This window comes from Nanorana parkeri, unplaced genomic scaffold, assembly GCF_000935625.1.
Source record: "Nanorana parkeri isolate BGI_ZX_2015 unplaced genomic scaffold, ASM93562v1 scaffold179, whole genome shotgun sequence".
Classification (NCBI taxonomy): Eukaryota; Metazoa; Chordata; class Amphibia; order Anura; family Dicroglossidae; genus Nanorana; species Nanorana parkeri.
Window position 1 is genome coordinate 253,309 of NW_017306447.1, and position 12,651 is coordinate 265,959.

The following is a 12,651-nucleotide window of genomic DNA, read 5'->3' on the forward strand; positions in this document are numbered from 1 at the left end:
ATGATGACACCTCACCACACAAAAAAGTTGGATTTATTGGCATCTCTAATTGGGCTTTGGATCCAGCAAAAATGAACCGAGGGATATTTGTTTCCCGAGGTGACCCAAACAGAAGAGAGCTTATTGAAAGTGCAAAGGGAATTTGTTCTTCTGATAAATTAAATCTCCGTAAAGTCTCACAGTACTTCTCTAACTTCTCAGAGGCGTATCTTAAAGTTTGCGAAACCTTAAAGGAACAGGAAAAGGAATTCTTTGGTCTACGAGATTTCTACAGTCTGATAAAAATGGTGTTTGCTTTTACCAAGCAGTCTCAAACCAACCTGACCCTGGATGAAATTGCTAGGGCTGTTCTGAGGAATTTCAGCGGGAAAGATGAGGTGAATGCTTTGGAAATTTTCCTAGGAGACGAAAGCAGAAATATAGAATATAGCAACACAATAGATTTGGTGATGGAGAACATCAGAAGTGACAGTGATGATTGCCGTTACTTGTTAATATTAACCAAAAACTATGCTGGATTACAAATCCTTCAGCAAGCTTTCCTCAAGGAAAACCAACAACCAGAAATCATCTTCGGCTCCAGTTTTCCAAAGGACCAAGAATATACTCAGGTTTGCCGAAATATCAACCGTGTTAAGATTTGCATGGAAACTGGACAGATGGTTATACTGCTTAATCTACAGAACCTGTATGAAAGCCTCTATGATGCATTGAACCAATACTATGTCTATCTAGCTGGCCAAAAATATGTTGACCTGGGCTTAGGCACACATCGTGTCAAGTGCAGAGTCCATCCAAAGTTCCGATTGGTAGTCATTGAAGAAAAAGAAGTTGTGTATAAAGATTTTCCGATTCCCCTCATCAACCGTCTTGAGAAACATTACTTGGATATAAACACATTCCTGAAAAAAGAACACAAGGTTATCCTTCAGGAGTTGGAAGCCTGGGTAGAGGATTTCACTAAAGGCAAACAAACCCACACCATTGGTAACGCCCAGACTTACAGGCCTTCAGATGTTTTTATTGGTTACCATTCAGATACCTGTGCTTCAGTTGTTCTTCAAGTGACAGAGAACATGAAGCAATCACATACTGATACTCAAATCATAAAAGATGTGAAGAACAAAGCAGAACTAGTCTTGCTCAACTGTGCCACACCTGATTCTGTCATCCGCTTAGGCCGGAAAGAATTAATTGAGGAATACTTCAAGAAGCAGAAACATGGTTCATTATTAGATTTCCTTTACTATCATGTGACAACTGGATTTGATGATCATACCATTTTCACAGAGGTATGGTATTACTTTGCCTAATTTTCTAAACACGGTTACAATCAGTTATTACTATTTTTCCAATAAACTTGAAAATTGTTCCACCTGCTTGGTAACCACCTGGGTCTTAAAGTCCCATAAGCATTATTTACAACTAAACCAGTAACATAAACTAATTTCAGAAAAACACCATACTTTATGTGAATAATATCAAAGACCCAATTTCTTCAAAGAGTCCTACATATTTAAAATGGTTAGGCAATGTGTGTGCTCACATCCTCTTCCATATGTTACAGCTGTTGATAGCGGCAAACGGGGCAAACATATCATGGCTCTCACTGACTCCCAATGTTAAAATAACCCATTAAGATAGAAATGACAAAACTGCAATGGTTGTTTGTCTTTGAATGTGCAGACATAAGGGTCTGTCATCATTTTGATTTAATTTAGGGAGTCTCTGACCTGGAACAAGTATAAAGTAGTGATGTCAGGGCTCCTTACCTCCATACTTGTCCTGAGCCAGTCAGCAGTGGTAGCTTTTTTTTAACAGGCGGCTATAAAAGGTGCACATTAATGCACCTCTCTAATTATTAATAGATAACTGAATGTATATTTTAAATGCAAGCAGCAGATAGAGGGAGTAGCAGCACAAGAAACCAGTCAGGTATACTAGAGTACAGGTAGCATGCTGATTCTTGCCAGTCACAGTGTGTGTGGGGGTGGGAACTGTAAGTGAAAGTGAAACTGCAGCATAGAAAGATTTGGTCTCCTCACAGGGCTATGCTGTGTGGCAGAGCTATGTAAATGTAAGTACTGGATGGACAGAAATACAATTTTTTTGGCAGATAAAACTACTCCCATGTACAGTGAGGAAAATAATTATTTGATCCCCTGCAGATTTTTTTTCCCACTTACAAAGAAAGGAAAGGTCTATAATGTTTATCATAGGTGTATTTTAAATGATAGAGACAGAATATCAACCAAAAATCCAGAAAAAATACATGATACAAATGTTTTAAATTGAGTTGCAGTTCAGTGAGTAAAATAAGTATTTGATCCCCAAGCAAAACATGACTTAGTACTTGGTGGAGAAACCCTTGTTGGCAAGCACAGAGGTAAGATGTTTCTTGTAGTTGGTTACCAGGTTTGCACACCTCTCAGGAGGGATTTTGGTCCACTCTTCTTTACAGATCTTCTCTAAATCCTTAAGGTTTCTTGGCTGTCACTTGGCAACTCGAAGTTTCAGCTCCCTCCATACATTTTCTATAGGATTAAGGTCTGGAGACTGGCTAGGCCACTCCATGACCTTAATGTGCTTCTTTTTGAGCCACTGCTTTGTTGCCTTGGAAGTATGTTTTAGAGCATTGTCATGCTGAAAGACCCATGCACGACCCATCTTTAGTGTTCTGGCTGAGGGAAGGAGGTACTCATCCACGATTTTACAATACATGGCCCCGTCCATTGGCCCCTCAATGTAGCAAAGTCGGCCTGTACCTTTGGCAGAGAAACAGCCCCAAAGCATAATGTTTCCACCTCCGTGCTTGACTGTAGGGATGGTGTTCTTAGGGTCATAGTCAGCATTTTTCTTCCTCCAAACACGACGAGTCAAGTTAATGCCAAAGAGCTCAATTTTGATCTCATCTGACCGCAGCACTTTCTCCCAATCCGTCTCTGAATCATTTAGATGTTCATTGGCAAACTTCAGACGGGCATGTACATGTACCTTCTTGAGGAGGGGGAACTTGCGGGTGCTGCAGGATTTCAATCCATGGCGGTGTATTGTGTTACCAATGGTTTGTTTGGTGACTGTGGTCCCAACTGCCTTAAGATCATTCACAAGCTCCTCCCGTGTAGTTCTGGGCTGATCCCTCACTTTTCTCATGATCATCCTTACACCATGAGACGAAATCTTGCATGGAGCGATTGATGGTTATTTTGTATTCCTTCCATTTGCGAATAATCGCTCAACAGTTGTTTCCTTCTCACTAAGCTTTTGCTGATAGTTTTGTAGCCCGTTCCAGCCTTGTGCAGGTCTACAATCTTTTCACTAACATCCTTTGACAGCTCTTTGGTCTTGCCCATTGTGGTGAGGTTTAAATGGAAGAAAGAGATTATGTGGACAGGTGGCTTTTATATACATAACGAGTTGTTGTTAGGAGCACCTTCTTAAATTGACAGGACTAATCTGTGTACCGCATAGCCAGTCTGTGGGAGGATTTAGAATTATTGTTGGTTGGTAGGGGATCAAATATTTTTTTTTCCACTGAACTGCAACTCAATTTAGAACATTTGTATCATGTGTTTTTTCTGGATTTTTGATTGACATTCTGTCTCTATCAATTAAAAGACACCAGTGATAAAAATGATAGGCCTTTCATTTCTTTGTAAGTGGTCAAACATACAAAATCTGCAGGGGATCAAATAATTATTTTCCTCACGGTATGTATTATTTCTTTGTATTTAGCTGCTTGCCTAAAGTTCAGGTTGAAAAGCCAAATGAACTTTCAGTTTAAAGGAGAACTATGGGGTCAGTGTTTTTCCCCATAGTTCTCCTTAGGGTAATGGGAGGACACAAACTAGCGTCCTCCCGTTACCCTAAGCTCAGTATACCGCGAGCTACAGCTCGCGGTATACTGAGACGCCGCACCTGGAGCGGATCCCGACTTAGATGACGGGATCCGCCCAGCTGCGTGAGTGACAGCTGGCTCTGCCTACCTAGAGGCAGAGCCAGCTGTACCCGCCCCCTCCCCCGTCCGTTCTGCCAGTCAGCGCTGGCAGATCGGAGCGGGGAGAGGGGAATCCAGCCCCTCCCCCTGTCACGGCAGAGAGCCGTGACAGGATCGAGAGGTGAGGGAACCCGGTATGTTTTCCCTCACCTCCCAATCTACTGAGCCGACCTGTGACAGTCTCATTGTCACAGGTCGGCTTAGAACTATGAGGTGAGTGGAAATCACTCATGTCATAGTTCTCCTTTAAATCAGTTAAATATATTCCAGTTACATCATAACAAAAGGTGCTCAAAATCAGACAGTTCATTTATTTTTGAAAGCAGCCACATCATATGTTAGAAAAAAGTCTGTCCCTTGTCAGTGTGCTTCATAAACGGACCATTGCTTTCTGTGTGGAAGCTGTGCTCCCTCTACAGAGGTCCAACACATCACCCACTGAGTCAGAGCTAGAGCTCTCTATTCAGCAGGAAGCATGATTTTTGCAAGCTAGAGAGCTCTGACTCAGAATGGGTGTGTCGTGCCTCTGCAGAGAGACCACTGCTTTCACACAGAGAACAGGGTTCCTTCTCCATAGCTTGCTGACAGGGGGCAGACATTTCTATTCAGGTTGTGGCTGCTTTCCAAATAAGCAAACTGTAGGACTTTAAGCAACGTTTGCTTTGCTGTCTCTGGAATATATTTAGCAGACTTAATTGAAAGTTTGAGCTGGGAAACATTGGATTTCCCAGGAGAAACATGACATGTTTTAATGCAGTTCTGTAATCATTAATATATAATGTAATTATTAATGCATCATTAAATGTATTTTTTTTTAATGCAAGCAGTGTAAGTACCTGAATTTGACCTGATATCAAGTCCCTGTACAGCAGGACTGGAGTGTGAAAGGAAGAAGCTGCACAATGAGCCAATCAGTTAATGTGCTGACAACAAGTATGCTATTAGAAGAAAAAAACAGAGTGATTGAGAAATAAGCTCATCACTGTGCTGCTTCTCCTTTCACTGTTCAGTCACAAGCTAGTGCAGGTCCAGGATGACCTGGGCTCAGAGGTAGTGGGTCAAATGATACTGGACATCAGGCTGAAGACATCTGGTGGCAAACAAGTACTGCAGGGGAAATCTCTGTGTTGAAGCTAAATATTGCAACAAAAGCAGATTTTGTTATTTTATTGTTTTAATGGGCTATGCATTTTTATCTTGTTATGTTTGGCTGGAGATCTGCTTTAATCTTGGTTCTTTTTATTAGATCACAACATTTTCCCGCCTTCTGACATCTGCTGACAGAAAGGTTTTAGAAACTGAGTTACGAAGCCAAGTCAGTAGCATTGAAATTTTGTCCCTGCAGCAGTTTGATACAGAGTTCTCATTCTTGAAAAAGATTCGGTAAGTTTTCACTTGGCAGTGCAGAAGATAATAGAATTATCATCACACCCAGTCTAGACAGTTTGCGGGATGAACCTTGGTGATATTTGTACAGGTTCCTTAAAAACAGTCAATAGCATTGGCTGTCGTTTGTGGTCACCAAAGAATTTAAATGTAATTGTTTTTACAGAAATATTTGGTGAATTTGAATCAGATAAAAGTTTATTTATTTTTATGTAAATTTTCTTTATTCAAATTTTAACTAGTAACTATTACAGATGGATATGGACAAATTTCAATAAATACATACTTATTTGATATAAATATGCAAAATATTGCTGCATTTTAAGAAAGCATTTGGAAGTATATCAAGAAGAAGAGATTAAGAAAAGAAGATATTGAACTGACACTAAACTCAGGAGTTGAATCTTAAAAATGCAAGTACCCTAACTAGGAACAAAAATGTATCTTATTTGTGTATCACTCAGCTGTAGATCCTCAAATTATCCCTGAATTGGTGCTGACACTGTCCTTCCTTCTGGAGGGTGGCTACTTTTGTTCCCCATGGCCCCCGTGTGTGTTGTCAAGTAGCCACCGCTCCAAGCTTGCTTGTTAATAGTTAGGGTACTTGAATGCATTTTTAAGATTCAACTCCTGAGTTTACTGTCACTTGTAATTTAACATCAGTTTTCACATATAATAACATTTGTAATTCTTATTACATAAGGATACATAAGATAGTATAACCTAATTAGAATTTCTTGTCAGATATCAAATGTCAATAAAATGAGGATATAGGATGAATACTAATAGTAATAATAGTAGTAACAGCAATACTGGCACAATTACAAACAAGAATGATAGTTGCACATATCATTTGTTTTTCTTCCTAATGCAGGAGTTTTCTTGAATGCTCATCTGGAAATCTAATATTGATTATACAGACTGATTTTGAAGAAGGATCCCAAGGAGCAAATCTTGTGGCATCAGCAAAGTAAGCTTGTTTACTGTACTGACATTTAAACTAAATTAATTTAATTGAGGTGATGCAAAAAAGAATGCAAATACTTTCCCATGCTTTGAAGGAACTCAATGGATAATATATAATATAATAGATATTGTATGATATATAATATACCTCTACCTACGAGTTATGTCCTTGATCATGGTTTAATGTTAGTAAGTCACATTCAACTGGGTTTCTTTACAATAAAATCTTTTAAAAACCCAAGCTTGCTGATACACATAGTTTTTCCCGCTTTGTTAGAGACAACTGGTTTCAGTGTTACACTAGATCATTGTATATACTGGTATGTCATAACCTATACATAGGGTAAGGAGGAGAAAGCAGGTCAACCCAGCACATGATTATAAGATTGCTTTTTTATTATTCAAACTCACTAAATGCACTCACAGGGAGGAGTAGAACAGATATAAACATATCAGAGGCCCCGCTGACCAATGCCAGAACAGGAAACAGTATGGTGGCTAGTGGTAGTGCATGAGGTTAACACCCATGGCTTTCCTTCTAGCAGTCTAGGATAGATGGAGCAACTATAATCAGTACAGCCCCAGAGATGACCACAGTATACTGCCTAGTACATGGGAGTGCATGGGATATTTGTGTTCCATTATTTTAACCGTTAAATACTTTTGAACATTTGTGTTCTGTTTAGGTACTCTGCTGTGAATGAGATACAAAAGGTGAATCTCAAAGAAGCGTCTGTATTTGTCTACTTCATAACCAAACTTCCCAGAATGCAAGGAGGCACTTCTTATGTAGGCTTCCGAGGAGGTAAGTTTGTTTCTACTTCACATCCTATTATGAGCCCATACATCACTTAACCCATGCCATATAACATCTGACTTAAATGCTTAACATCTTACTAAAATTAATGGGATAATTAAACACCACCTTGATCTTTTCTGAGTTTGTTAATATTCAGTCCTAATTATTAGCTGTGTCCTCTCTCTAGGATCAGAAAATTCTAAACCCACTGCCTAAAAAAAGGAATAGTTTGGTTTGTGACTTAAAGACCAAATCCAACCAATTTAACTAATATTTTAGTTTGGGTGGATGTGAATCACCTGCTACCTACTTGGACACCAGTATCACTAGCCCTACGTTACACTACAGATTATCAGGAGCTCAAATTACACACACAGCCAAATAAGTCAGAAGAGGGTCATACCCGCATTATCTACTCTGCATATACACTCTGCCTGGAGTTAGCCAAGAGAGTCAGAAAGTGAGCAGCTAGTGCTGGGCTTTCTTTTTAGGAAATCATATTAAACCATACAATTTGTATTTAAAAAAGCAAAAACTGTGATATAAAACAGGTTATAAACCTGTAAACTTGAAAGTGTATTTCCACTTTTGCAGTCAGATTTGAGAAAACCCCTCTATATGTTCATTATGTGTTCCCATTCATACAGCATACCAAAAAATATATATTTTAAATATTTCTTACCTTTTTAGATATTTTGTTGCAGCAGGCAAAATAGCTGAATCCATTTTTTTCTGAGCACCTTCACAGTGATCTGTCCTTATTGGAAGACTCAGGACTGAAATGTGTGGCTTGTGATTCTCTCATGCAAAGATCAGGCTTTTAATCCTTTAACCCTTAAGACAGTTAAGACAGTCAGTGTTTAAATCTATTATAACAATTATAATAAAATGAGCCAGCACAGTGCAACATAGTTAACAAACCATTCACCCCTCATAGCCTCTCCTTACATTACAAAGAAGGGGAAGCAAGTAGACATTTTAACCCTTAAGAAACCAAGAAACCCTAACCCAAGTAAAAGCAATTTAAACTGCAAAAAGCATTTTTTAAATTATGCCAATTCGGCTGTGGAAAACACTTTAAACAAGAATTATCAAAAACATTGTACTTTCCATATAATTCAGACTGCCTGGTAATGAGGACTTTTGTGAAGCAAACATCTTTAGACAGATTTCTAGTGAGATATGAAATTCCGAAGGGCAATTCAGTCCATCAACATGATTGACCCTTTTAATGATCTTTGCTGTTTGCAGGATTGTGGCAGTCCATTCACATTGATGATCTGAGGAAGTCTAAGGATATGGTTGATGATGTAACAGCACTTCAGGATCTCACCATAAGCCGTCTGTTCTATACTGAAGGTAAGCTGGAGTGGTGGAAATATAAATGTATTTCAGCAAGGTATTCCTGATCCCTTTATATGATAAGAACTACAAAAAAAGAAACCTGTTGCAAATAAATGGCTGTTGCAAATCTACTTCCCTAGTCACCTCTTTTCTCCCAGCGTGTAATTGGTAATTGAAGAAGGCAACCTTGCCTACGTGGCCAAAACGAAACACAAATGCTATGAGCTTTCTGCTTTGATTTCTTTGTTTTGTTATTACAGAGACAAAAGAACCAGGAAAGAATGATACTAAGCACAAAACAAACATGGAAACAGAGATGGAGGTAGAAATGATCCATGGAAATGAAGACAGTGAGATCCACAGCAGGGGTGATGAAGAGGACAAGAACGAAGAGATGGATATAGATATGGAAGACAAAATGGAGACTGAAAATGAAACTTCTGAAGATCAAGAAATGGAAACTGATGATCCACTGCCCAGACCAGAGGATGTAAGAATAGATCCAGGAATGTCTGCATTAAATAGATTACATGAGGATCATTATGACATTGACGTGTTAGTTTTAAAACACTAAGTGTGACCATAGAAGTTCATGAATTCAAGGAAACAGCAGGGCTGGCTATAAACAAAATGGGACCCTTTGCAGAAATCAAAGTGGTTTCCTTCTGTCAATACAGTTTAATTTCTTAAAATAAATCTTTAGCGCTTTTGTATAGATTTGCTTTAGGTTCACAACTTTTGTTTTTTACCAGCGAAATATAAAATATGACAGATAAACATTTCATATGTTCCACTTGCTACCAGCAAGTAGAGCTCTAGAGACTTGATTACCGGAGGTTTTCTGCAGTTTTACTTCTGTGCTGTGAAATTCCTGGATAATATGTTTTTATGTAAATTTGCAATTAGGAAGAAGCAGCCGACAAGTGCAGAGCTAGTACTGGACCTCCTTATTAAAAACATGTTGGGACATCCAAAATGTTTAAGCTGCTATTAACATAGATAGTAAAGTGAAATCCTCCAATGCAGAGCCGTACCTAGCTCTTTTTGCGTGTAGCCGAGAACAAAAAAATGCGCACCCCCAACAGACGTGTGCCATCACCCAACGCCGCGTAAGCGTGACATCATGCAATGTCATGTGCCCCGCCTCCAGGATGTGTTTTTTTTATTTTTATTATTTTTATTTCTTTTTCATTTATTATAATTATTTTTATTTTATTTTACTGTTGGGGGCTTTTGGGGAAATATTAGGGGTCTCAGCAGCCCCCTGATATTTCCCTTTTTCTACAGCATCTGTTCTAAATGAATGGAAAGTACAGAGGCTTCCCATTCATTCAGAAAATATTTATTATCACCAGTTTCTGAATGGGGAGAAGCCTCTGTACAGAGTGCTACTCCCCATTCAGAAACTCATGAATGAACTGAAAGTGATGTAAAGCACTTCCTGTTCATTCATAACTGGGAACACATAGTACTACGTGTCCCCAGTTATTTACAAACATTGGGGTGATCAGCTGATCGCTCCAGTATTCGATCTGCACAGAGGATCGGTACACATCACTGATATGTACCGATCCTCCGCTCTGCCATCCTGAGCCGCACACCCTGCAGCTTTTCCTCTGGATTCCTGCTGTTCTCCCCCATCTGTATGGGCAGAGGGAGTGGGCATCCGAGGAGGAGTGAAGCGCTGAAGCCGGCGTATGGGCAGAGGCAACGGGCATACGAGGAGAAGTGAAGCGATGCAGCCGATGGGGAAAGGGGGTGGAGGAAGGATCCGCTGCCACAGCAGCATGGCCGAGCGTGAGGAAAGAGAGAACCACCAGCTGTCAGATCCTGGACCAGCGGCTCTCTCTCCTCACCGCTCGGCCATGCTGCTGTGACAGCGGCTCCCCCCTCCCCCCCCTTTCCCCATCGGCTGCATCGCTTCACTTCTCCTCGTATCCCCGTTGCCTCTGCCCATACAGATGGGGGAGAGCAGCGGGGATCCAGAGGAGAAGCTGCAGGCTGTGCCGCCCCACCACGCTGAGCCCTGGCTGCGCCCCCACCTGCGCCCTAGGCAAGCACATTAGTCGCCTCGCCCTAGCTACGGCCCTGCTCCAATGGTGAAAACTGTTCTGGTGGAGCTGTCTAAGAGGGAATAGCTTACAATTCTGTTCTCTGTCCAAAACTAAAAAAAAAAAAAAGTTTTGATTTTACATACACTTTAAGGCTTTGAGTGTTGTTGTGGGGGAACTCCAGAAGCAGTAATTCTTATGTTATTTCTACATTTTTGTTTTTGCTGTATTTTTGTGATTGGATTTCACATATACTTACATACACGTAGGTTTTCACTCTAGTGACTGACTGTGAATGTGCTATTGGTACTTCTGCTGAACAGTTGCAGAAATTGAGCCGAGCAAGAGCAGAGACCTCTCTGACCAATTAAATCTTAGTTCATTTTTCATGTTTTGGGTGTTTCTGTTCAATTTTGGATATTCTTGCATGGTCTATTGCATTTTGCCTTATAAGGAGTGTTTATTTCTGATTGCCATGAAATCTTACAAGCTTATTTTCATGTATTTACAGATGATGGACACCACCATTCTCATCCGAAGCTGTGTTCAGAATGCCATAGGCTTATTAAGGGATGACGAGAATGTTAAAAGCCGTAGCACCAGGAGGATTGAGATCCTGATAAGCGTCTTGAGCACAGAAGATCAGATAAAAAGTATGTTTATCTAATTTTTTATGTATGAATTTATTTCAGCATATATTATATTTATATGAGTAAATAAAACACACCTTTTGGAGTTTAAAATACAGCATGTAGCTGTGTAAACCTATTTTCCTGGCCATATCCATGGCAGCGCTGACAATTGGGTTATACTCCTTCTACCCCTAGTTGACAGGAACAAAAAGGGTTAACGTGTACGACCCTCAGCCTATATAAGCCCCTCCTACTCCATAGTACTCCAGTCTTTTTTGTTCCTGTCCCCCTAGGGCAGGAGGTTCTTTATTTTATGCTATGTGAGATTGTTGGTGATGTGGCCCCAGGGGAGTTCAGCCTCTCTCCCCTGGGAAGCCCTCAGGATCCGGTCCCGGTCCTATTATCTTTACTTCCACTGTGCTCAGTATAGGAGTTTGTCAATAACATTATTAATCCAAAGAATTGGTGTAATTGAAAACTGACTTTACTGGTGCCAGCTTCTAAATTACAAATAACAGTCTACTCTAGGTCATGGGATTCTTAGTCTAACTTCAGCAGATGGGTGACAGCCATAAATATCACCATGATTTATTTGTTTAGGGGGTAATATATAAAATTGTTTACTGCATGTGCTGTAATTCCATCTGGAATAAATCTAAGATGTTGAACTGCATTCAGTAGAATGAAAGGGTTGGTACCCACAGCAACCTGTCGGATTCCATAGCATAGGGATTGCTTGGAGCCTGCTATTGCAGATATCCCCTCTGAAAATGCTAGGTGCCTTGCTGTTATGTTGACTCTCTTGCTTTAATACATTGAGATACATTGAGCCATTGACCCACAGTAAATATGCAAACAACCTTTTGTCAACTTTCTTGTTCTGCATACATGTTATAGGTTAGTGTTCTAGAGGTTTAAGAGCCCAGCAGCTGGTAATTTTAGAAGGATGGTGGCCACATATTATTTTTCTCATGATAGGTTTACTTTAAAGTGATGGTCTATGCAATTTCTATATGTACCCCAAAACCTTCCTCTTCATTTCTAAATAATCCCCTAGCAGTAATTGTTCGTGGAACGAGAAACAACTTTAGTTATTCCTTGTGGCATCATCACCAGGCTTGTAAAATTCTTACAGGAGCAGCTGCTGGGAGATGAGTTCCTGTTAACCAAGACATGCCTCAGAACTTCATCTCCCAAGAGCTATTATTAGGAGACATTGCAGCAGTATTATTTTGCTGGGGACGAAATCCTTGTATGTGGGAGGGACAGAGAAGGTTGGGGATAGGTATAGTCCAACAGGCACAGCTGACTACACTACGTGGTACTTCAGTGCATCAAAGGCTCTGTATAGTCAGCTCAAACACCAACTTAGGAGCACACTGGATTTCAGAGAGATCAACAGGTATTTTGTTGCACCTGGTATATTGTTTTTGTACCTGCAACCTTTTTGAAGGAGAATATATATATATATATATA

At 40.0% G+C, this 12,651-nt stretch overlaps 1 protein-coding gene across 1 annotated transcript in view; it reads left to right on the top strand.

The window, feature by feature from the left end:
* Positions 1 to 12,651, top strand: part of LOC108785792 (E3 ubiquitin-protein ligase RNF213-like) — a 165,172-nt gene that overhangs the window by 91,554 nt on the left and 60,967 nt on the right. The window contains 7 exon segments of the mRNA XM_018554940.1: positions 2 to 1,292; positions 5,244 to 5,380; positions 6,258 to 6,353; positions 7,036 to 7,154; positions 8,400 to 8,507; positions 8,753 to 8,982; positions 11,055 to 11,196. Of these exon segments, the coding sequence (XP_018410442.1) occupies positions 2 to 1,292; positions 5,244 to 5,380; positions 6,258 to 6,353; positions 7,036 to 7,154; positions 8,400 to 8,507; positions 8,753 to 8,982; positions 11,055 to 11,196 (2,123 nt within the window).